Below are 22,961 nucleotides of genomic sequence, written 5' to 3'. Positions count from 1 at the left end.
ATCATTTCTATTAGAATCCAATTTTTTCTAGATCGCATATTATGGATTTTCACTTCGGTTTACCGATCTACTGGGTGAAACAAAAGTCTCTTAATCATTATTAAAAGTCAAGTTTCTTCTCTAAAATTTTACTCTAAGACGTATCTATAAATGTAAACGACTTAAAATTGTGTACGATATTCTCTTCTAGATTTTACGTTCTTAACATACGTTTTTAGGTAAGTAGGTATACACTTTTATCCAACTGGCAAACAAGCAAACAAGAAAAAAGAAGAAGAAGAAGCTCGTTCTCGTAATTGCGAGGGTAAAAGCTAGACACATTCGACGAATAAAAAAGCTAACACCTGTTACTATCGTCCACGTTGCGTAGTCTTTTTCCAACCGATATAATTTTATGGCGATAGTAGATATTGAAAAGTGGGACTACCTCGTTAGAATTTGTGCCGTCGATAGAAATATAAAATATTTTATTTGAAATTATTTCCTCGAATGTGTTCCTAGAGAGGGAAAAAAAAACAAAAAATAAAAGAAAAGAAAGGAAAAAAAAAACAAATATCCACGCAAGCGTTTCCTTATTGTTTTCATAATGTAAACAAAAATCCTTACGAAACTCGATAATGGAACGAGTTAGAAAAAAAAAAACGGAAGAAAGGAAAAAAAACAATTAAAAGAAGGGGATAATTAAAAAAATAAACCTCGTCGTAACTTCCCACTTACTCGGCGGGAATATTTTTGTGATACGTGTGAATCATTTAATTAAAGTTCGAAAGTAAGAAACCTTCATTGAGAAACGTGCGACCATAGTCGATATCCTAACATGCGTTCTTGACCGTGACTCTTTCGAAGGCGAACAGAGAAAGAGAGAAAGAGAAAAAAAAAATATATATATATATAGAGAGAGAGAGAGAGAATACGATTTCCTCATGCTATATCCTTATGGTTGTTGACGTTGAAAGAGTCGTCGAGACGGAGGAACGATCACAGTAATAAGTAGTGGGGATCATACATGGTTGGATCCCTGAGTCTTTATTTACCCTAGAACGCATTAGAATGCTTTAATAATCCTAGCAGCGGCCGTGGCAGGTGCGGTGGTGGTGGCGTGTGACCGACTTTTAAAGAAACCTTGGGGGGAGTTGGGTGGCATCTTCAGTTGGACATTGGCCTCCGTAAGACTAAGGAGTCAGGGAAAAGAAGTCGAAAGGGTGCGACGAGGATAGAAGCTCTTTCAACGAGAGAGGATCCTCCTTGTTCCAGTACTCGAGTCAATCTCTATTTTTCATTAACATTAACGATTTATCTACAGGTAAGTCCAAAAGAAGATAAGTTATCGATTACTCTCATATATATTTTATTCGATTCGTCATTATGTCATTGATCATTGTTCGAAGATAAAAAGTTATATTTTGATATTGAATTCGATTCGGTCGATATATTTCTTTCTTTTTTGTTCGGTTTTTTTTTTTCTTTTCTTCAATCGTCCCAACGGGTATTAGAGATAATTAAATGTCTTAGGATTAAGTTGATTAATACAGTTGCATTTCCGATCTGTAGATAGTTCGTAGTTATCGATCGTTAAAACTAATCGATCGATCAAACGGTTCTTCGGAAGACACGAACGTATCACTTGACAAGAATATTAAAATATTAAGTTGGTAAGAGAGTAAGCCAACCATATAAAGTTGTTCGTAATGATGCACCATTACCGTGCACTCGTACGACGCAGTAGCTATATCCGCTTATAAGAGATGAGCTAACTTCTCCATCGTGTTTATTCGTCCTTCTCTTCCTCCTTTTCTCGTATACTCGCATGTAGCATCTCACGAAAGATTGTTGGCTTTGACCGTGACCGAGATTTAGGTCAAGCGGTCGCGAACCAGACTCTCAGCATCTATATATATATATATATAATAAGTCGAATAAACTGTCGAACACAATCGTTCCTCTTTATTTCATTTCATTTTTCTTTCTTTTCCTTTTTTATTATTATTTTTTTCTTCTCTTAAACATTTCCTCTCAGCCGAGTAGTAGAAAAAGTATGAACTTGCATTCTACATATCGTTTAATTTGGATTAATTATTGTTAAATGACAGATAATTTACGCTTTAATATTTATCGATTATTTTCGAAAAATATATTTCAAAGATTTCGACGTCGATCTTATCAAATACTAAGAATGATCATAATTGATCGATTTCATTCAAATATATTGGCTCTAATATATTCGATTACTAATCTTCCTACGTTTAAATTAAATCAAATATGAAACGTAAAACAATAAATTTCGTTGCCGTTATCTACTTTTTCTTTTTTTTTTTTTTATGAATTATTGTTGTCACAGTTGCGAATTCGTAATTGTCGATTTTCGTGATATCTAATTGTAAGATCAATTATCGATTAATCATAATTATACTGAGCAACAGATGTTTTTTTCTTTCCTTCTTTTTTACTTTTTTTTTTGTAATCAACAATTTGCAACGATTCGCAAAAGAGCAACGATCAGTTCGTTCTTCTTGCATCATCATTCTTACAATACGAGTTAGCAATCGTCGCTCTAAAAAAAGAGAACTTTGATCATACTTAATCGCGCTTCGTGAACTTAAAGAAGAGAGAATGAGTAACGCATGACAAAGCATATAAATAATTAATAATTCCATTTTGGTTATTGTCATCAAATGTTAATCGTATTAATGAATTCATTTGATTACAGATTAATCGTAAGGATGCGTCTATCAACGGTGCTGGAACTGTTGTTGATACTTTTATTGGTAGCGTTTGCTGCTTATGGAAGAGTAATCGGTAAAAAGATCGTGATATAAATGAATTAATTTTGAAAAGAAACAAAAAGAAAAGAAGAAAATATAAAAGAAAAATTATGCAAATATTAATAATCTCGTTTATTTAACAGATTCAGGCCTCGTAGCAGTGAATCGAAGTATACGAGCCAGCAACGTGCCTAAACAATCTATCGAATCACCGATAATAACCGAAGCTACCGAGAACGTTAACAGATATTGTACGTGCAGCGACGTCATTTGCAATTGTTGCCGTAATTTTCACATCCCATTGGTGCAATTAAAAGGACCAGGTAATAATTATAAGTCTATAAATTTCATAAATTTAAATATCTTTATGATGATTAATGATCTTATTTATTAATCTTCGTTATGTATCATATTCTTAGGATGTGCTTCTTTACAATATCTTAAAGATGACAATTTGGCGGTACAATTGAGCTTTGGCGACAACATTCTTACATCAACAATTGTTAATGGTAAGAATATTTAGTATGTATTATATAGTACATATATATATATATATATATATATATATATATATATAAATACATATACATATATATACACATATATATGTATACGTACATACGTATATACATAAAATATATATATGTATATATATATATATATATATATATATATATATATATATATAGAGAGAGAGAGAGAGAGAGAGAGAGAGAGAGATAATATATATATAGTAACCGTAACACGTACCGCCTCTTTCCATTTATTTTCCACAAGGAAGACCATTGTCTCGAACGCATCGGCAATTTTTACGTTCTGTCTATCGTGTAACGAGTTGACTCCATACTTCGTGCATCGTTCCGTAACAGGAAAAAAGAAAGGATAACTTCTATCATACTTATACGTAGTTATTCTGTATACCCATAACCATTATATGCGGTTAGGAAGTGTGTTAATTACACGGATATGAGGTTTCGACTATTCCCGTAGATATTAAGGTGTCATTTGGCGACGGTGACTTTCACCAAATGACCGTAAACATGGCGACGGAAGTATCGCGTGCGTTCTCGCAGATGCGTACCCGTAGCTAAAAGAAAAAAAGAAAAAAAAAAAGAAAAAGAGAAAAGAAAAGAAAAAGAAAAAAAGGACACAAAATTATTAAGAGAAAAATATGCGTAACGCGTAGGCGTGGAATTCGTGTCATCGTTATACATACATATTTATATCTATACATATATAATATATTTCTAAGGTGAAAGTTCGCATTTGAAGTTTCGCGAAGAGATTTAGAAAGAGTATCGATCGATTTTACGAAAACAAGTGTACGATGGCTCGTAAAATTATTCATCTCTAATAAAATCTACTAATTCCTTTTTTTAGAAATTTTTTTTTCTTTTTCTTCTTCTTCATTTTTTATTTTTTTTTCTTTATTTCTTTTATTTTACTTTCAGGTAAAAATCCGAAACCCGTTTGTGTGCCGTTACCGGGTGGATTCAGCAAATTTTGTGGAAGGGTTTATTCGATTAAAAGAGACGTCGACAATCACTTCAAAGCTTGTCTTGGATTGGAACTTCAATCGTCAACCGAATTGGAGGCCAGCTTACGTGTCAGCTGTTTTAGGTAATATTTGAGTATATATATATATATATAGACTATAAAAATTTTCTTTATATTATATAATCAGTTTTTCGAAGATCGTTTAACGATACATGTTCTCCTGTTACAGATTCGGTCCTGATGGTCTGAAATTACGTCCGGCAGAACCATTCCCAATCGTTGAATCTGAGCAAAGTTCCGAAGAAGACGACGACGACGATCTTTTCGGCTTAGGTTCGGACGACGACGAGGATGACGATGACGATGACGATGACCCGGTTAGACCGAGCTTAAACTCTGTATCGGATAACATTGGAAGCAACGTTGGGTCGACCGATGAAGAAGACGAGGAAGATGACGATGACGATGTCCTTGGATTTGGTGCATTATTGGACATCATAACAGGCGATGATGAGATCGTTACGAAAAAGCCAAAAGTAACAACCGCACCTCCCCTTCTGCAATTCACTATACCCATTTTAACAAGACCTTCAACAGCGTCTTCAGATTCATCGGTAGAAGAATCTTCAACAGGTGTTAATGACGCATTGATCCTCCAAACTTTAGATTCTCAGAATGATAATCATCAGGAAGATTATGGTCAAGAGTTAAACGATATCGAGGAACAAGTTAATAACGAAAATCAAGATGGTCTTACGGAGGCTGATTTATTAACAGATCTTACGACTGATGAATCGATCGTTGAAACCAGTCAGAACGGGGGAACGAATAAACTGGTGAAACCAACGAGTAATCATAAGATCAAGAAAATTGGTACGGGAAATAATAAAAAGCCTAGCATTACTTCGTCAAGTATAAATGCGATCAACGACGATATTAAGAAGAAGAATAAGAAGAAGCCTGTGAAGAAACCGATCGAGGACGAGGACGAAGACGATGATGTTTTGGATGACGACGATGATGACGACGATGATCTGGATGATTTAAACGACGACGATGACGACGACGACGACGAAGACGAAGACGATGATTTCAACGATAACGAAGAGGGACAAGACGTTGATTCCGACGAGGACGATGAGAAGACCGACGATCTCGATGATTTGGATGACGACGATGACGAGGAAGAGGATGCGGTATTGAGTGCACTCGTTGAAGATGACAAGCCAAAAGTAAAGAAGAACAAAATCATAACGAATAAAGGACAATCGAGTCGTCCAGTCGAAGAGGATGATTATTCCATTGGTATAACTGATTTTCTTTCAAGGAAAAAACAAGATGGTCGTCAAAGTAGAATCATGAGGCTATAGATATATTTATCTTCGATTGATTTCAAACCCCATTGTTAAATATCATAAATGACAATTCGAGAATTTTTTGAAAAATTTTTCGAGCCGTGGACATTTTCGTTCGTTGTTCATCTCATTTGACATATCCGAGCTAAGGATATAATTCTCGAGGATTTCGTTATTGAACTTAGATAATTTTCACTTTCATATTTTTCTTAGAAATTTCTTGTTGTTATAGGATACGCATAAAGGATGACTGATTATATCTAACTACATTTGTGAATACGGAAAAAAGATTGTCGAATTTTTCAACATTTTCTTTTCTTTTCCTTTTTTTCTTTTTCTTTTTTTTTTAATTCTTCTTCTAATTCTTCCTAATAAGAAAATATCCGATGATACGTTAATCGACGTAATTGAAATAAATCGAAAATTCGTCAGACAACCTCTGCCATAATGCGACGCTTCGCATCGTTTGATATTATTTAAAACAAATCGTATTTATTATACACATACACACACACAAATACACACGAATATTATTTAATTAACTTATTGAATTTGTACTTAGGTGCTAGGTAATAAAGACTTACACGTTCAAAAGGAAGCACGTCAATTTTATTGTATATAGCGTTTAAATATAATCCCTAAATATATTAACAAACAATTTTCAAAGTTACGAACAAATTTTTCTTCTTTTCAAATTCAATAAAAAAAAAGAAAAAAGAAAAAGAAAGAAACAATTCGATCGATCAAATATTAGAGGTAAATATTTTGCTATAGTTATTAATTTGCATTAATTTCCATGCGAAAACGCGTAATTATCATTTCGTCAAAAAGCTCATACTCGACTGCACTGATGTAAGACGAACATACACAAACGTATGTATCAAACAAATGGAGCACTGAAACGAAACGAGATGAAAGTGTCGAGTATAGATTAATGCAACGGTAAACCGAGTTTTGAGTACGCCTGATTCTTAACTTTCTATCGAAAGTTTATGAATATATAATGAATTAAATGTCTTCCTGGTCTGGTCCAAGGTATAACCAATATCAGTCTTGAATTCGAGCCGAAACGCGAAGCATCATAACCGCGCGAGTGAATCGGAAATAAAAAAGATGTCTTGTAGATCATTTGGCTTGCTGATCTTGATTCCAATGATCGTGAATATCAGCTGCGCCACGAAAATAAAAAAAATAGGTGAATATATGGGTGAACCACAAGGTCATCGCGCCGATATATCCAGTAAAATATAAATGGAAGCGGCTACGATTAAAAATTGTTGACATATTTTATCTTTAATGCCTGGAATAAAAAAAAAAGGAAAGAAAAAAAAAAGAAATTAAATAAGTGTATTTTTAGATATGACAGAGTACGTATCATCGTATTACGATCCAACAACAGGATTAGAATTAAATGGTCAACCGGAGGACGTCGAAAGAACTCCTTTCCAATTGCCAAAACTTATTTTTCGAGGAATGCCATGTTTCTGTAATAATATGACCTGCGGTTGCTGTGCCGGTGTTAATTTAACGGCAATTAATTTTAATCGACGTGCATGCACCAAGTTCACTTACGATCCTCAAGAATTTGCTATCAACATGTCGTTTAATATGAACGAAAAAGAGATATTTTCTAGTTCCTTGTCCGGTGAGTATTAATTGATCGATCGATAATAAAATAATCGGTCATGATATATCTTATCCTGATCGTTGTCATCATTTTTTTTTTTTTTTCATAGCGAAGAATCCTCCACCGGTTTGCATTCCATTCGTCTATATACCTGTAATAACGTTCTGTGCTCGATTCTTTGACATTCACACGATCGGCACAAATCTTCATGCTTGTTTAGATCTCGAAACACGAGTTGTGAACGCACCGATCTTAATCCTACATTTCAACTGCGTGAAAATCGGTACCGAAGGTATATCGTTGTCGAAGCCGGGTGAAAATCTCACCGGTCTTTCGTCGACCTCGAATCTAAACGAGAAGGATGAAATTTACGACGAAGTCAATTTCGAACAATCGGATCTCGATGTGACTAACAACTTTAACGGTGGTACGACTTACAGTCCTGAAGACGAAGCTGCGATCGGACAGTTGAAATATTGATTTATCCTTTTAATCCTCGTGATAAGATTTTTACGTTAGATGTATAGATATGCGTATGTGTGTGTGTATATATATATTTTTTTTTTTCTCGTGTATTTATTATGTCAAATATAATATACAATCGATATTATTTATTTATCCGAATAATTCCTATTTTATTTGACACTTGATCATTTCACATTCAGCGTTCGAATCGAATCATCGTGTTATATATATATCACGTTATAACGCCTACATGCTGACAAACTTACGTATTCTATAATAGTCGAGAGGAACCAACGAAATGCGAATATATGGGTGAACAACTTGAGGTAAACCTAAATTTCTCCGTAAAACGAGGTCACACCATGTACCGTCCTCCGTTAACTGACCAGTCGTGTTTCGATCGTTCATCGAGAACTATCACTTATCAAAGAATGTAGATGTAAATCTGATTTTAAATAAAAATGAACATCCAAAGAGTATCGATCGTTCAAACGATATTGTTATTTGTGATGTACTCATTATCGGAGTCTAAAGTGAACGTAGCAAATCGTCAAGAGGATACAAAAATCATTCTAAGAGATCAAGAGTCGATGATAGATCTTAAAACGTTGTTGAGACAAGCGGTGAACTCATCAACGTCGACTGAAATAACAGCAACTAGACAAGGACCTTGTCAATGTGCCCTAGGTGTTTGTGGTTGTTGTTCGAGAATACTTTTTTCCACTTGGAAACAAAAGGCATGCGTTAACGTGACTTACGATCCAGACGAGTTCAGTTTCACTGCTAACGTTCTGATGAACGACAGGGTTCTATACACTAGAACGGTTTCTGGTAAATCTGTGGATTCTTATGAATCATTTTTTTCTCTGTTTTTTTTTTTTTTTTTTGAATATTTTCATTTTTTTTTGGCTTTTTCTTGTTCTTCTTGTTTTAGGTAAAAATCCTAGACCAATTTGCGTGCCTGTGCCAAGGATACCGTACGTTAGGGCCTGCGTGAGATTCTATAATATTTTTTTTCAAGGTAGAAACATACATCTCTGTGTCAACATGGAAGGAAAGTTTAGAGATACCACGTTGTTCAAAGTAAGACATTTTTGATGATCTTATTTATATATATATATATATATATATATATATATATATATCATCTATAACTATATATATATATATATATATATAGATACAGTCGAGATTTAAGTAGATACAGAAATAATTATTAAATTTGTTTAACATAAAGACTTACAAAAATTTAAGTAGATAATGAACGGTGATCATGTTAATGTATGCAGGTTGGATTAGATTGCATCCGATTTGGTTCAAACGGTTTAGCTCACGTAAAGCCGGAAGACGGGGGTGGATTAGGCCAAGTCGAAATTTTTCCAGGCGATGACGATACCGATTATAATGATGATTACGATGACGATGATGACGACGACGATGATGACGACGATGATGACGATATATTAGATTTTTAATTAATAATTGTCTTTATTTATATACCTCGACAATTATTATAGGATTTTGAAAAAAATATTTGTTCTATTTATATATGTATATATATATATTTTTTTAATGTGTGTCTTAATTAATAATTACCTTTCACCAATTTTGTATTTCAAATAGGTTCGAGTTTGATCAAAAGCATTTGATAATCTTTTCTCTTTTTTTTTTTCTTTTTTTTGATTGTAGTAACGAAAACGATTTTACAAAGCAAAGAAACATAATTTTCAGATGAACAATCGCGATATAAAATGTCGCGTCAAACAATTGCGACAAATAACGCTGATTTCCGTCAAAATTCAATGAACTTTTATATCGGTCATCATAGTGATTATTATTTCCGGTAGAAAAGGTATCGTATAGATACCGGGTTAGAGAGCGTCGCTTATTTTATTATACTTAGATAGTTCAAAGTGTGAAAACATCAGCGTGATTACCTGAACTGTGTTTTATTTTTATTTGTGACATTAGTTAATCGTGCGAAGAAATGAATGTACGAATATCGAAAACATTTCTGTTACTATTGTGCATTTTTTCAGAATTTAATATAAATAAGAAACAAAGTTAGTTGATTGAAATTATTTCTTTTTCTTTTAACATTTATATATATATATATATATATATATATATATATATATATATATATATACACACACACATATATGTATAAAGAACGCAGTACTAGTATATATTTACATTAACGAATACACCATAGGATTCCCTACGTCGAAAGCATTTTTGATTTTCAAAACCAATTCGTTAAGTGGAAGATCATGCACTTGTTCTACATCTTATTCCTGTTCTTGCTGCGAAAATGTTATCATCATCTATACCAAAATGACGAAACAACGTGGGTTGAAAACAAAAATTACTGATAAATAAATAATAAAACAATTCTTCATATAATCTATACGTGCGAAATTTTTTAATGATCAATTGTTTTTTTAGTTTGTGTCAATTTTATTTATGAAACGAACGCATTGAAAGTAAATATTACGCTGAATTCGATAATCTTAACTGATCAAACTATTACAGGTAAGACTTTTATAAAATGTCTCTTTTTTTTATACTGTGTAAAATATATTAACTTTATTTATATACATTGTTTTATCGATAGAGTATAAATCCTTTAGGATATGCAATAAAGTACCTGGCAGTTTCTTTTCAAATGTTTGTGCAAATGTTTTAGAATTGAATCGATTTCCCAGGTAAATAATATTTTTCTTGATGACTATATACAATGATCATTGCTAATATACAAATATTATTTATTTCTTTTAGATCGATCACTATTTGTCTGCGAACCGAAATAGCTACTAAACATAAATTATGGCAATTGAATTACAATTGCATCAGTATATCAACGGAATTGCCAATGATGTCTAATACGACTACTGCTACTACGATGACAGTAACACAATCGCCAGGAATGTCTCCAGGACAGATGACAGGAATGCCTGGAATGCCAGGTATGCCTTCAGGACAAATGCCTGGAATGCCAGCAATGCCTTCAGGACAAATGCCTGGAATGCCAGCAATGCCTTCAGGACAAATGCCTGGAATGCCAGCAATGCCTTCAGGACAAATGCCTGCAATGCCAGCAATGCCTTCAGGACAAATGCCTGCAATGCCAGCAATGCCTTCAGGACAAATGCCTGCAATGCCAGCAATGCCTTCAGGACAAATGCCTGCAATGCCAGCAATGCCTTCAGGACAAATGCCTGCAATGCCAGCAATGCCTTCAGGACAAATGCCTGCAATGCCAGCAATGCCTTCAGGACAAATGCCTGGAACGCCAGCAATGCCTCCAGGACAGATGATGGGAATGCCTCCAGGACAGATGATGGGAATGCCTCCAGGACAGATGATGGGAATGCCTCCAGGACAAATGATGGGAATGCCAGGAATGGCTCCAGGACAAATGCCCCCAGGGCAGACGATGGGAATGCCAGGAATGTCTTCAGGGTAAATGTCCATGAGAAAAATAATAGATTAAATGTCAGGATTACCATTAACGAATGCAGGAATTTCTATATTATAAATATTTAAAATACCAGTGATAATAAGTTTTGACAATCTAAATAATTTATTAATATAAAGGATGTCCAAATGGAAAGAAGAAACATTACATAATGATGAATAAAAAAGTAAAATAATCTAATACCTCTCAATTTAGTTCCTCAAAAACAATATTTATGAAACAAGTTTCCTTTATACGTATAATAACATATCACCGCTTTCTTTCAAACTTCCATTTATATATAGGAGCAGAATTTTTTGTTGCACGTTTCACTCGTTTTGGTTTATTTTCTTTCTCCTTTGCTAGAGCTCTCTGAATTTCTAATTTTTGTTGAACAATAGTTAACTCCCGTTCTCTTTCAATTCTCTTATACAATTCTTTGTAAGCCATGCGTTTCTGCTGTTCAATTGTGGCAAGAGTATTTTCGTCAACTTTAGGAAGCTTTATGTCTTTTAGTTTAGACAAATTGGGTCTATTTGTACGCCTTGACAATAACGCAGGATGCGTATTTAATTTCTTTGCAATATCAAAGGTTTTTTCTTCTTCCTCGTCTTCCACAAAAAATATATGCTTATTTTTTATTTCATTTGCAGCATCTATCAGATGTAACTGACTCTGTAACTTCTCTACCTTTTTCGCTTCTATATTTCTTTTATATGCAACGTATTTTATATCTTGAGTCTCCATTAATTTAATTTGTTCAGGAGTATGTTCATCTTCCTTATCTTTTTCTCTGTGAACACCTTTTTCTATTTTTGAATTGATCATGTGAAAGTAAAATTCATCCGGATTTCTGTCGAGAGCACGTTTTTGCAATAATTTCAAAGTTCGCTCTTTCCTATGATAATCTTTTGCTCTTACAACATAATCTTTCTTTTTTTCAAGAAGACCTAAGTGCTTACGGGCCTCTGGTTGATGTCTTTCTTTATGAGTTTTTTGCGTTGCTTTGGCTGCTTTCTTCCAAGAAGACATCCTTAAATTACTTTCCAACCTATAAATATAGGTTTACAAATTTATACTCATTATCCACAGATAACGAATGATAGAAAAAATTAAATTTATACCTTTTTCCTGTAAAATTACTTCCAAGAAATATTATTCGAACGATCAATAATTTTTAAGAACAATATGTCACATTTATAAATCTTTTCAATGTGAACACTATGAAACATAACCTAACAACTCCAAACGTGACCATCGCACGCTCTTTCGTTCTACGACTTTCCATTGCGCAGATACAACAAAACCAATTACATCTTCTGGCGCGAATTATGAAATTATGCTGTATATGAATTTCAAAACACAAGATAGTTTATCAAACAACAATTGTCGTATTTATGTTATTACATATTACGACGAAACAAAACGAAAAATAAAAGAAAAGAAAAAAGAAATAAAATGGACGAAGACAGAACGTAATAATTAATCAAAAATAAATGTAATTTACTAAAATCCAATTAATGATGGATCAACAAATAAAAAAATGTATATATATATATATGTTGCTCTTAAATATTATTCGAGACATATGAAAGAACTTTAATCGTTAGATATAATATCCGATTGCACAGATTGATGTGCTCGTGATGGTATCGGTATAATCGTATTTCCAACGGACAAAGAACCTTGACTAAAAATTTGTGTTTCCGATGATATGCCTCTAGGCGAAGTCAACTTGTTTTTCATCCTTGCGATCGGTTCTCGCGCTTTGATTTTATACCAACCACGATGTCTTTTCGCCATTGGACTTCTATCATCAGCATGTAAAACGGCAGAATCGGTTGTCCTCGTTGAAGATGGAAATTCATCCTTGAAATCTCTTGATCGTTTACGAGAATTATTCGACACGCAAGATGTAAAACTTGACAAACAACTATTGCTTGCGGACGAGGAAGGTTTTTCGTCTCTTTTAAACATTCGTTCGTTCGAAGTAGACTTTAAAAAATTGCCACCTACGATAAGATATAATATCAAAACGTATAATCTTTTCTAGACGATCCTTCTTTTCAAAATTAACATTTTGTAAAAAAAAAAAAAAAAGAAAGAAAAAGAAATGACATTAAATCAACCAGTCGCGTATTCGACAGAATTGGAAAAAATTCATAATAACGTACCGGGAAAACTTTTGAGCGCTTGTTTAACGGCATGCGTCATAGAGGATAACAGACCAGCAGAATGATTTCTATTCAAGGAATTTTCCACGTTATCATTCTGCGACGATACAGGATTTGAATCAGAATAGAATTTGTAACTGGCAGTATTTATATTATTTTCCATCGACGTGATCGACTTTCTTCTAGTCGTTCCTGAAATTTTACATTCGGCAAGATCGGAAATCGATGACAATTGCTTTAAGCCAGATTCGATCAGAGGTCCGATATGGGCCGTTCCAGAAGAGGAATTGTTCTCTACGATCACCATCATCACGACACGAGAACAACCAGTTTTTTGAGTAACGCCAATGTTGCTCTGAGTGGTCTGAGTTCTATAAAATCGATTCTCCTTTCCCATATTATTTTCATTCTCACATGTCTTCTCCGTATTAGACGTCGAATTGACGTTCGATTCTCGCCGATTTTGATCAAACCCATTCGCGTCAATATTAGTCGATTTTCCATTATCCGTAGTCGATTTCATTGGTATATCTTCCATCGTAACCGTCGATCGTGATAGCGACTCTCGAGCTTCGTAATATTCATCGTTTTCCGTCATATTAGAACTACCGACGCTACATCTACCCGACTCAATATCGTTATCGTATTGATCAGAAAATCTGACCTTCTTGAACGAACTAGATCTTCTTTCCTCGTGTATTTTAACTTCAATATTTTTCATCTCCGGTAATATACCACCATGGACTCCGGTTAGTTCCATTTCATCGGTCGACCCTTCGATTTCATAGTTCGAAAATTTAGTTTTGGTAGCAGTTATGTATTCGGTTTTTTCTTGCTCTTGCATAACCGATAACATCAATCCTGGGTTGTTCTTTGTCGAGAGCTGTTCTTCCACGCCAAAATCGCTTGGTAAAGATCGAAATGGCGTTTTATCCTGATTCGTATAACAAGTCAAATAACTGCTAGACTTACCCTCGAAATCGCTACTTTTCGACTCCGATCCGTATGTGTAACTTTTTATCGAGGTTGCCGAACTTATGTTAGGTGTCTTTAATAAAAAATTTGGCACGTGCGGAGTCTTGTATTCGAAGCCCGACTGTTTCCCCGTTACGGCAACGTGCATCGGCGTACTCGTTGTTCTATAAAGTTCCGGCGGTGATGTTAACGGACCAACAAAGTTACCATTGTAATCTCCGTCAATCGTCGAATGTTCCTTCTTCTTCGTTCCTAAATTTGAAGAGATTGGTGTAGCCACGAGGGATCTTCTTTCGGAGATCGATACTTGAGGACGTCGTTGTGCCAACCAAAATTTGCATGGATCTTCGGAGAGTCCGTGATTACGGTTCAAAGATAATAATTATAATATTCCTTCGATATAATTCAATCTAATTTAAAATTAATTTCGATGAAATACAAACAAAAAATTTCTCATACCATGTGAAATCATTTTTCATTATCATTTCAATGTCTGTTCAAATCTTTACATATATATTTGTAATAATACAAATTGGAAACCTTTACCCCTTATTTATAGAGAGCATTGATCGCGTGATTTCACGTGGCACCAGCCAAAAAGAAAAATAAACGTTACCGAATAATTCGATATCCTTGTTTTGTTCGAAAAAATCACCACATAAATAACAATACAAGGGAAGATGATTGACGGCTACATGATAGAGTAATTTCTCGTCTAGTTTCGGATGCAATGGCAATTTTTCACCGTAACATAACGGACAATAAAACTCTTGATCCGGATGCCTCTTTTTTTGATGTCTCTTACAACACTCCGCGCAACAAAATAATTTCTTACAAATGTTGCAAGTTCTATTAGTCTGTAATATTTACAAGCGCGATATTAATATATCACATTTTTCTTACTTCTTATTCATAATAATTTAGATAATTACCCAAGAGGAAGACATGAAGACGAGGAGGTCGTAAATGTTTCGCAGAATAAATGTTTACTAATTTCTTCGCTTGCAAGCATTTTGATAAGATAGACGAAGGACGGTCAAATAGCGTAACGCATGACGTAACGATAGTATAAATTCCTGAAAGATCGCGTTCGTCGATGTCAAGATTATTCATTCTTTTTGTTTTTACATCTTTTCTTTTCCTATAACTCCGATTGTAATTCTAGATCGATAGAAAAATATCTGAAATTCGTTCTAAATATAAATTGTTTGACTATTCGATAGAACTTGTTCTATCATATTCGAAATATTCTTACTACTGATCAATTTCTTTCAAAGCCAGGCAAATTCTGTTCGTATATCAAATTTACATACTTGTTAATACGACAAGGCATATCGAAGGTCGAAAATATTTGTGATCGAGTCAATGTTTACTAATTTTTTTGCCTGCGAGCATAGCTTTTAATACAATAGACGAGAGGAGTCAGTGTAATTCGCAACGTGATAAATTCAACATGGCGGAATATACGCAATAATATATTTTCTTCTAGATAGATTTATACAATAGAATAAATAAGAACATTTGTTGTTAGAAATTTTTTGTTTTTGTATAATATCTTTCTTCGATTAAAATTATTTATTTATTTTCTAAATCATTATTTTCATTAGATATATTTAAATTAAGTAATACGTCTAGAGAAAGTGTATTCAACACGTCCTCCTGATTTTCATCTGCTTTTTCCTCCTCTACTTTTTCAATTATACATTTCTGTTTCCGCCTTGCTTGTTCTTTAAATTCAGATAAAGATATTGGACGATCGTTATCAATAATAACACTAACGTCTGCTTTTCGAAAATCTGTACTTCTATCCTCAAGTAAAGACAGTGCCTCCTCGTAAGGTGGTGCAATCGGGCTTTGTACTGGCTCATGATATTTATATTCTTTTCCTTCAAACTAAAAATATATCAAGTATAATATTTCAAACAATTCAATTCTTCTTTCTTTTTTATATATAAATCATTATTATATGTATTTACATTCAGTGGATAGCATGTATCAGAATCAGGTTGATTCAAATCTCCACATACGACAAATGGTACAACGAGTCTGTTAACTCCCGTCAATTTTTCAAAATTACAGGGTTCGTGTGTGAGAAGAGGATTCAACATGTGAGGTTCGTATCCATCGGGTGGAGAATAATTTTTGCATACTACGAAAGCTTCAATACTAGAATTTCGAGAACTACTAGGTTTGGTGCAATAGACATAAGGAAAAAATATTTTCAGCTGCGCGTACAACAACGAGACATCCTTCGCTCTGAAAATCTTTGCTACAAATGTTCCTCCAGGTCGTAATATATGAGTCGTTATGTTTAAGGCTGCTAACAGAAGCTGAGACTGAATATATATGTCCATATCGTGTAATCCTGTGACTAAAGTATAAATACATGCAATTCATTATTATTAATATACATAACCTTACAAAGTTTATAAAAAAAAATGAATAAATATAAGAACATACCATCAGGTGCTCCATCGCATACAACTAAATCGGCTTGCGTGTTATCAAAATGAGCAATTATATGCTTTGCTGTAGCAGTATTTGTAATATCTCCTTGAATTTGAATTACACCTTCCAACGGTGCCATTGCTTGTAAATCAACAGCAACAATTTTGGGAGGTGTCGCTTCACCTTCTTCCAATGCCTTTTTGTAATTTTCGCTAGAGGCATACAAAGTTTTATATTATTTAAAATTTACATATACGTATATATTATTTCAAATATATCTATATACCTTAATTTTCGTGACAGAACTTGACTCCAGCTACCAGGTGCCGCGCATAAATCAACAGCTTTATTTACACCTGTTGACAAATGTAAAAAATGTCAATTTATAAAATATAAAATCCTCACACAAATTTATGATTTATTTTATATCAAGATACATTACCATCAAATATATAACATTCACTATCGATTTGTAATAATTTAAATGCACTACGTGCTCTCCAACCTTCTTCTTTCGCTCGTCTGTAATATATATCACGTTTGTCTTTCGATGTTTTTCCCATATTTGTAAAAAGTATACGTATATTAACGATTTTTCTTATAGATATAAATTAATAATTATAGATATAAATTAATTTATCACTTAACAAAATAACATATGTATATAATGAACGAATGTAAAGGTTAGGTGACAGATATCTTACAAGGAAGAGAAGCCATTTAAGGTTAGTCGCTATCTGTCACTTGTAATTATACGACTCCAGCGACAGATACGGACAAAATATGAACTACAAACGCAATAGCGCGACACTACCGCCACACACATTTATTCAGCGATAAGCTTGTTAGGTTACATTTCTCTCATAGTAAATAAATAAATGAGTTTGATAGAAATTTTTATATATATGAATATATAAATATTCTATATATACTGACATATTATATATATAACAGAATTTTGAAATAAGTGAATGTAATGGCACATAATAATAAAAGCTTCATTGTTATATATAAACTATTTCCGACAAAAAAAATCATTTTTTGACTTTTTTCAAAAAAAAAAAAAAAAAAATTAAAGTTTGAAAATATTATATCCTCGTTTATACCTTAATCTTTAAAATTAGATCTTGTTCAATCTCTGTATTAAAAGAATTGTCTTAGTTGAAAATAAAAACATTGATGATGTTTGTACATAATTTACTTTTGTTTGAATTATTTTAACATTTATGATTGTTATTTATTCATTATATGACAAAATAGGAAACAAAATATATTTCATTTGAAAATTCATATATATTTGAACTATACATGTAGTAAAAAAAAAAAGAATGGCAAATAATATAACCTAATATATATAATATATCATTAAAAATAATCAAATCACGAAATATCATTAAGATAACACGCGGAATTACAGATATACAATATCTCCTTGGTTATCTCACTTATCAAATTATCAATTAGTATCAGCATAAATATTTATCATGCAATGTACATCGTCATCGTCATCATCATCACCACCATCACCATCACCATCACTATCAACATTATCATCATCATCATCATCATTATCATCATCATCATCATCATCATCATCATCATCATCATCATTATTATCATTAATATTATTATTTCTTATAAAGATCGCATTTTATACAGAAATTCATTTAATTTTACAGAAAATAACAAGAGTCAACACGATATTATATAATTTCGATGTCGCAAAATTTTTTTATCATTTTCCTAAGATATACATTATTATAAAGACATTTTACGTCCTTCTATGGAAATATCTACTGCTCTCCTTGCAGATTTCATTTTTTTATTATCCATATAATTTTTCATATGTCTTTCAAATCGATTCATTTGTTTTTTAGTACTCTGTAAAAAAATATATATATAATAACAAAATCAAAGATGAAAGTTGACTTTGAAAATCACAATAAATACTTACTCTACTTATATCAACGTCCGATTTCCAATCTGGACGTACAACATAATCTTTGTTAGATGGTCTAGGAACTCGTGCTCTAGCAACCCATCCTGGATCTCCAGGTCTCAGAGGTCTAAATTAATTACGAAAAAAAATTAGAGTATTTCAAACAATTTCTTTTCTTTTTTTTTTTTCATATCGATATATAGAAATTAAATGTCATCATACTTGGCATCTCCTTTTAAAGCTTTATTAATATCCTGAGATTTTTGAGAAGATCCATCCTCCTCAGTTTTTCGTCTTTTTTGAGGTGTTTGTTCTATATCTCGCTGTAATCTCTCTTCCTTTGTCAAAGCTTTAAAATCTGCAGACAAATTGAATATTGGTCTAGCCCATTCGTTAATTAATTTTCCTGCACGTTCTTTATTTTCCTTTGTTTCTTTTGGATGCTTGTACAAATACATTACAGCTTTACCTATTCCTGATTGTTTTAAAGATGCTTGGTCAATTCTTGGAAACTAGAAAAAAAGATTTAATTTTTATGAATCAATTATATCATCGTCATACTTTTTGTTTACTATTTAATTTAAAATTACCTCCCACAAAAGTTTTAGGAGACTGTCTCTTATTCTTAAAGACGGTAACGATCGATCCGGCATCGGAGCAAGCCAGTCGGTTAAAACCGCTAATACATTATGTTCTAAAAATGCTAATTGCAAATCATGTTTTTTTAATTGGGACAATACTTTTGGTAACATTGCAATTTTATTAGTAGCTGGCTTATGTAATTGATTTAACTTTCTGTCTTCCTCAGAAGCAGCTTTCATGTCGCTCAACAATTGTGCGATAATGTCATCATTGTCATTAATTATATCAATATCTTTGCGTTTGCGTCTACGTGATTGTTCTTCTTTTTTACGTGCCAACATACGATCAAAATCTGACATTGAATCATCTCTGCAAAGTAGAAATAATCAAAACTATGAAAGAATGTTTATAATTTGATTTAATAATTTATCATCACATCAATAAATCATCTGTCTGGTTCATGGTATTACTTACAAATATCTGTTGCTCCTGGATAGCAAACATTAATAAAAATAATAATAAATATCATAACAAGATTTCTCTTTCTTTTTTTTTTTTTTTTAAATTATGTTTGTAATGAAAAAACATGCATTCTATTATATTTCTATATAAAACGAACTTTCAAGAATCTCTTGACTAAATTTATGATTATTACTAGGTGATAATGACATAGTAAAAAATAATTCATCAACTTACATTCCTCCCTCTGTTATTACTCCATCATCAGAATCTTCATTATCTTGTTGTACGATACCAGTTTCATCGTCATCTTTCTTCTCATCATGTTCTTCACCCTCTTCCAGATCGTCGTCATTTCTTTTCTTAGGTGATTTATCTGCATCTCCTTCGTCTTCGCTATCGGACAATTCACGTGCTGCTTTTTTAGAACTATTAACACCATCATTCTCTTCCTCCGAATCAGAGAGTATTCTTTTTCGCTTTTTTACACCACTTTCCGACTCTCTACTCGGACTTCTCGATCTACCCGATTTCGAAGCTGATCGTGATCTCGATCTGGTGCCAGATCTCGAACGAGATCTACCCGCAGATTTTGCAACGGATCCAGACCGCGAACGGGATCTCGATCTGGATTTTGATCGTGAACCAGAATGTGATCTTGAGCGTGATCTTGACGGTGATCTTGATCCAGAGCCTGATCTTGATCGTGAACGTGAACCCGATTTCCTTGATCCAGATCGCGATCTTGACCTTGACGCCTTCGAACCAGACGGTGAACGAGATTTTGATTTACTAGATCTGGAACCTGATCTTGATCTAGAGTGTGAACTCTTTCTTGAAACCTCACGAGACGGAGAACCCTTTCTCGATCCCGACAATGATCTGGATTTTGACCTAGATCTTGATTTAGATCTAGATACGGATTTTCTTGAACCAGACCTTGATCTAGATCGGGATCCCTTTCTTGAACCTGATCTTGATCTCGATCGAGATATTTTTCTTGATCCAGATCTTGATCTCGATCGGGAAGCTTTCCTTGATCCTGACCTCGATCTCGATCTCGATCGGGATACTTTCCTCGATCCTGACCTCGATCTCGATCGGGATATTTTCCTCGATCCCGACCTCGATCTCGATCGGGATACTTTCCTTGATCCTGACCTCGATCTCGATCGAGATGCTTTTCTGGATCCTGAACCTGATCTTGATCTCGACCTAGATCGAGATCCTTTTCTCGATCCTGACTTTGATCGAGATCTAGATGGTTCTCTTGATCCAGACCTCGATCGTGATGCTTTTCTCGATCCTGATTTCGATCTTGATCTAGATTTTGATCTCGACACCACCTTTTGTTCTGGACTTGGAGATCTTGATAATGATCCTTTACGCGATGCCACAGGAGATTGTTTCCTAGATCCAGAACCAGATCTGGATCTGGATCTAGATCTTGATTTCGATTTAGCTTTTTCATCGCCCGAATGCGACGGTGATCTCGAATGTGAACTTTTTCTCGACGAAGGAGATCCTTTTTTCGAACTCTCTACGGAACGAGATTTCGATTTGGAACGTGATTTTCTAACATCCGAAGGCGAATGTTCGGGCGATAATCTAGGCGAGCTTTTTTTCGAGCCTAATGGCGAATGAGATTTTGATTTCGATCTTGATGCATGCTGAGGACTTCGAGAGAGAGACCGTGATTTCGATCTTGTCGGATGTTCTGGTGAATTAGAACGAGATCGAGACCGAGATCGAGAACGAGATTTTGATGGTATCTTTGGTGAACCGGAATGTGAACGCGATCTTCTTGATCCAGAACGAGAGCGTGATCTAGAAGCTGCTCGGGGCGATGGAGATCTCGAACAAGACCGAGAATTCGTTGGAGAAGCACATTTACTCGGTTTTGGCGTATTAGACCTTGACCTCGATTTCGAACGTGAATTAGATCTGCACCTTGAATTATTCCTCGATAGAGAACCTTCTTTAGATTTGGTCGGCGATGGACTCCTTGATCTCGAAGAAGATTTTGCAGAACGTGCCGGACTAGGAGACGGCGTTGGTTTTCTCGTTTCATTGTCCACGCGTTCTTCCGAATGAGATTTAGAACGAGATCTGGAAGTACTTCGTCTGCAGCCAGATTTAGAACTAGATCTAGATAATCTTCCGTGTTCCTTCGTAGATGCAGGAGAGGGAGATCTACTCCTAGAAGGTGAACGCGAACGCGATCTGGAATATGATTTTCTAGAACTCGCGTTGGAACGTGCCGATGTAGAGGACGCGGGTGATGCCACTTGTGCGGGCGACGAAGGCTTTGATCTGCAATGCGTCGCACAGGTTTTATTTCGCTTAGAATCATCACGGAAATAAATAGAACAAACGTTAATAAATACCTAGCTGGAGATGAATTCGGACTGTGAGAATTTGATCTACTCCTAACCGTATTTTCAATACTGGCAGAACGTTGCGAGTCCTGCGAGGGACTTCTGGATCTCTCGCGTTCATCTTCTGAATCACTTCTCTCATCTATATACAAAGTATAACATAAAATCGACTTTCTACTAATACTTGAGGTATCTCTTTGATTGTATTTCTTATACTCACCGTCTCGACTCATTGCATTTATGTTTATATATAAATATATATAAATAACTCTAGACGACTGACGGTCAAATCGACGTAAAAATGTTAGGATAATTAAGTATGTCTATAAATACTCATAAAATAATATTCCCACATTCACTTATTCGTCTTAATACATTAAGCAAGCAGAAAAGATAATCCATGTATATATTTGCAATTAAATAATAAAAACCTAAAGAGGTTTGTATTCGGGCGTACCGACGCTTCTTCGAGAATCCACTCGTGGGTTCTGTTAGGTTAGGTTAGATCCATGAAGGACAGCCAATAAAAAACCTTGTAAAGATGGCGCTGTTGCGGGTGTCGTTCAGAAAATCATATGTTCGGTGAGGAGTCGAGCGCAGTTTACAATTCGTTATGAACGGTGACATATCCTATTGTTATATTTATCTCGATATAAATTAATAAAATACAAGATAATCCTTAGGAAAAGTTCACAATATACAAGAATATCGCAAGTAACAAAGTTAGATAAAAACAAGATAGAAAAAGAAAAATCTTTGAAAGGTGCGTTCGTAAAATAACCGACTAGAAATTCTGCGACCTCTCTCTTTCTCTCTCTCTCTCTCTCTCACTCTCTCTCT

General features: G+C 34.1%; 7 protein-coding genes across 10 annotated transcripts; 3 read left to right on the top strand and 4 right to left on the bottom strand.

Moving 5' to 3' along the window:
• Positions 1-1,066: 1,066 nt before the first annotated feature.
• Positions 1,067-6,212, top strand: LOC127064462 (skeletal aspartic acid-rich protein 2-like). Of its 2 annotated transcripts, none has more exons than XM_050995550.1 (6): positions 1,067-1,303; positions 2,708-2,796; positions 2,906-3,085; positions 3,182-3,271; positions 4,214-4,382; positions 4,489-6,212. In XM_050995550.1, the coding sequence occupies exons 2-6, from the start codon at positions 2,721-2,723 to the stop codon at positions 5,627-5,629; spliced, it is 1,656 nt and encodes a 551-aa protein (XP_050851507.1). In that variant the 5' UTR covers positions 1,067-1,303; positions 2,708-2,720; the 3' UTR covers positions 5,630-6,212. The 2 variants fall into 2 exon arrangements, with proteins under 2 accessions (XP_050851507.1, XP_050851508.1); XM_050995551.1 differs by lacking the exon at positions 1,067-1,303 and adding an exon at positions 2,477-2,614.
• A 134-nt stretch (positions 6,213-6,346) lies between these two features.
• LOC127064470 (uncharacterized) lies at positions 6,347-7,887 on the top strand. 2 transcript variants are annotated; one of them, XM_050995562.1, is made up of 3 exons: positions 6,347-6,809; positions 6,972-7,259; positions 7,462-7,887. In XM_050995562.1, the coding sequence occupies exons 1-3, from the start codon at positions 6,728-6,730 to the stop codon at positions 7,719-7,721; spliced, it is 630 nt and encodes a 209-aa protein (XP_050851519.1). In that variant the 5' UTR covers positions 6,347-6,727; the 3' UTR covers positions 7,722-7,887. The 2 variants fall into 2 exon arrangements, with proteins under 2 accessions (XP_050851519.1, XP_050851518.1); XM_050995561.1 differs by having other exon boundaries at positions 7,351-7,880.
• A 137-nt stretch (positions 7,888-8,024) lies between these two features.
• LOC127064471 (uncharacterized) lies at positions 8,025-9,281 on the top strand. Its single transcript, XM_050995563.1, has 3 exons — positions 8,025-8,537; positions 8,641-8,789; positions 8,996-9,281. The coding sequence occupies exons 1-3, from the start codon at positions 8,168-8,170 to the stop codon at positions 9,179-9,181; spliced, it is 705 nt and encodes a 234-aa protein (XP_050851520.1). The 5' UTR covers positions 8,025-8,167; the 3' UTR covers positions 9,182-9,281.
• Positions 9,282-11,269: 1,988 nt separating this feature from the next.
• On the bottom strand, positions 11,270-12,558 carry LOC127064469 (probable U3 small nucleolar RNA-associated protein 11). Its single transcript, XM_050995560.1, has 2 exons — positions 12,291-12,558; positions 11,270-12,217 (listed from the first exon to the last, which is right to left on the bottom strand). The coding sequence occupies exon 2, from the start codon at positions 12,196-12,198 to the stop codon at positions 11,437-11,439; it is 762 nt and encodes a 253-aa protein (XP_050851517.1). The 5' UTR covers positions 12,199-12,217; positions 12,291-12,558; the 3' UTR covers positions 11,270-11,436.
• A 199-nt stretch (positions 12,559-12,757) lies between these two features.
• Positions 12,758-15,638, bottom strand: LOC127064460 (uncharacterized). Its single transcript, XM_050995547.1, has 4 exons — positions 15,248-15,638; positions 14,932-15,172; positions 13,341-14,660; positions 12,758-13,178 (listed from the first exon to the last, which is right to left on the bottom strand). The coding sequence occupies exons 1-4, from the start codon at positions 15,260-15,262 to the stop codon at positions 12,766-12,768; spliced, it is 1,989 nt and encodes a 662-aa protein (XP_050851504.1). The 5' UTR covers positions 15,263-15,638; the 3' UTR covers positions 12,758-12,765.
• A 136-nt stretch (positions 15,639-15,774) lies between these two features.
• Positions 15,775-17,503, bottom strand: LOC127064467 (putative tRNA (cytidine(32)/guanosine(34)-2'-O)-methyltransferase). The gene is made up of 5 exons (XM_050995556.1): positions 17,206-17,503; positions 17,050-17,119; positions 16,776-16,975; positions 16,292-16,686; positions 15,775-16,208 (listed from the first exon to the last, which is right to left on the bottom strand). Exons 1-5 carry the CDS (start codon positions 17,324-17,326, stop codon positions 15,891-15,893), a joined length of 1,104 nt encoding a protein of 367 aa, XP_050851513.1. The 5' UTR covers positions 17,327-17,503; the 3' UTR covers positions 15,775-15,890.
• A 533-nt stretch (positions 17,504-18,036) lies between these two features.
• Positions 18,037-22,877, bottom strand: LOC127064455 (serine/arginine repetitive matrix protein 5). Of its 2 annotated transcripts, XM_050995537.1 has the most exons (8): positions 22,342-22,877; positions 22,131-22,263; positions 19,981-22,056; positions 19,759-19,773; positions 19,293-19,653; positions 18,925-19,214; positions 18,718-18,829; positions 18,037-18,644 (listed from the first exon to the last, which is right to left on the bottom strand). In XM_050995537.1, exons 1-8 carry the CDS (start codon positions 22,352-22,354, stop codon positions 18,522-18,524), a joined length of 3,123 nt encoding a protein of 1,040 aa, XP_050851494.1. In that variant the 5' UTR covers positions 22,355-22,877; the 3' UTR covers positions 18,037-18,521. The 2 variants fall into 2 exon arrangements, with proteins under 2 accessions (XP_050851494.1, XP_050851495.1); XM_050995538.1 differs by lacking the exon at positions 19,759-19,773.
• Positions 22,878-22,961: the final 84 nt, after the last annotated feature.

The sequence above is a fragment of the Vespula vulgaris genome, chromosome 6, assembly GCF_905475345.1.
Source record: "Vespula vulgaris chromosome 6, iyVesVulg1.1, whole genome shotgun sequence".
NCBI classification, from domain to species: Eukaryota; Metazoa; Arthropoda; class Insecta; order Hymenoptera; family Vespidae; genus Vespula; species Vespula vulgaris.
This window is presented reverse-complemented; position numbering and strand designations above follow the sequence as displayed.

Excerpts from the sequence above, each read along its gene's own strand:
- LOC127064462 (XM_050995550.1), top strand. The coding sequence starts at position 2,721 with ATGCGTCTATCAACGGTGCTGGAACTGTTGTTGATACTTTTATTGGTA. Across the intron at positions 3,086-3,181 it reads GGTGCAATTAAAAGGACCAG|GATGTGCTTCTTTACAATAT; the intron begins GTAATAATTATA and ends TCATATTCTTAG. Across the intron at positions 3,272-4,213 it reads TACATCAACAATTGTTAATG|GTAAAAATCCGAAACCCGTT; the intron begins GTAAGAATATTT and ends TTTTACTTTCAG.
- LOC127064470 (XM_050995561.1), top strand. The coding sequence starts at position 6,728 with ATGTCTTGTAGATCATTTGGCTTGCTGATCTTGATTCCAATGATCGTG. Across the intron at positions 6,810-6,971 it reads CACGAAAATAAAAAAAATAG|ATATGACAGAGTACGTATCA; the intron begins GTGAATATATGG and ends GTGTATTTTTAG. Across the intron at positions 7,260-7,350 it reads ATTTTCTAGTTCCTTGTCCG|CGAAGAATCCTCCACCGGTT; the intron begins GTGAGTATTAAT and ends TTTTTTTCATAG.
- LOC127064471 (XM_050995563.1), top strand. The coding sequence starts at position 8,168 with ATGAACATCCAAAGAGTATCGATCGTTCAAACGATATTGTTATTTGTG. Across the intron at positions 8,538-8,640 it reads ATACACTAGAACGGTTTCTG|GTAAAAATCCTAGACCAATT; the intron begins GTAAATCTGTGG and ends TTCTTGTTTTAG. Across the intron at positions 8,790-8,995 it reads GAGATACCACGTTGTTCAAA|GTTGGATTAGATTGCATCCG; the intron begins GTAAGACATTTT and ends TAATGTATGCAG.
- LOC127064469 (XM_050995560.1), bottom strand. The coding sequence starts at position 12,198 with ATGTCTTCTTGGAAGAAAGCAGCCAAAGCAACGCAAAAAACTCATAAA.
- LOC127064460 (XM_050995547.1), bottom strand. Across the intron at positions 14,661-14,931 it reads CAAGGATATCGAATTATTCG|ATCCATGCAAATTTTGGTTG; the intron begins GTAACGTTTATT and ends GACTCTCCGAAG. Across the intron at positions 13,179-13,340 it reads AGCGCTCAAAAGTTTTCCCG|GTGGCAATTTTTTAAAGTCT; the intron begins GTACGTTATTAT and ends ATCTTATCGTAG.
- LOC127064467 (XM_050995556.1), bottom strand. The coding sequence starts at position 17,326 with ATGGGAAAAACATCGAAAGACAAACGTGATATATATTACAGACGAGCG. Across the intron at positions 17,120-17,205 it reads TGAATGTTATATATTTGATG|GTGTAAATAAAGCTGTTGAT; the intron begins GTAATGTATCTT and ends ATTTGTCAACAG. Across the intron at positions 16,209-16,291 it reads ATACATGCTATCCACTGAAT|TTTGAAGGAAAAGAATATAA; the intron begins GTAAATACATAT and ends ATATATTTTTAG.
- LOC127064455 (XM_050995537.1), bottom strand. Across the intron at positions 19,215-19,292 it reads TCCTAAAACTTTTGTGGGAG|TTTCCAAGAATTGACCAAGC; the intron begins GTAATTTTAAAT and ends CTTTTTTTCTAG. Across the intron at positions 18,645-18,717 it reads CGGACGTTGATATAAGTAGA|AGTACTAAAAAACAAATGAA; the intron begins GTAAGTATTTAT and ends ATTTTTTTACAG.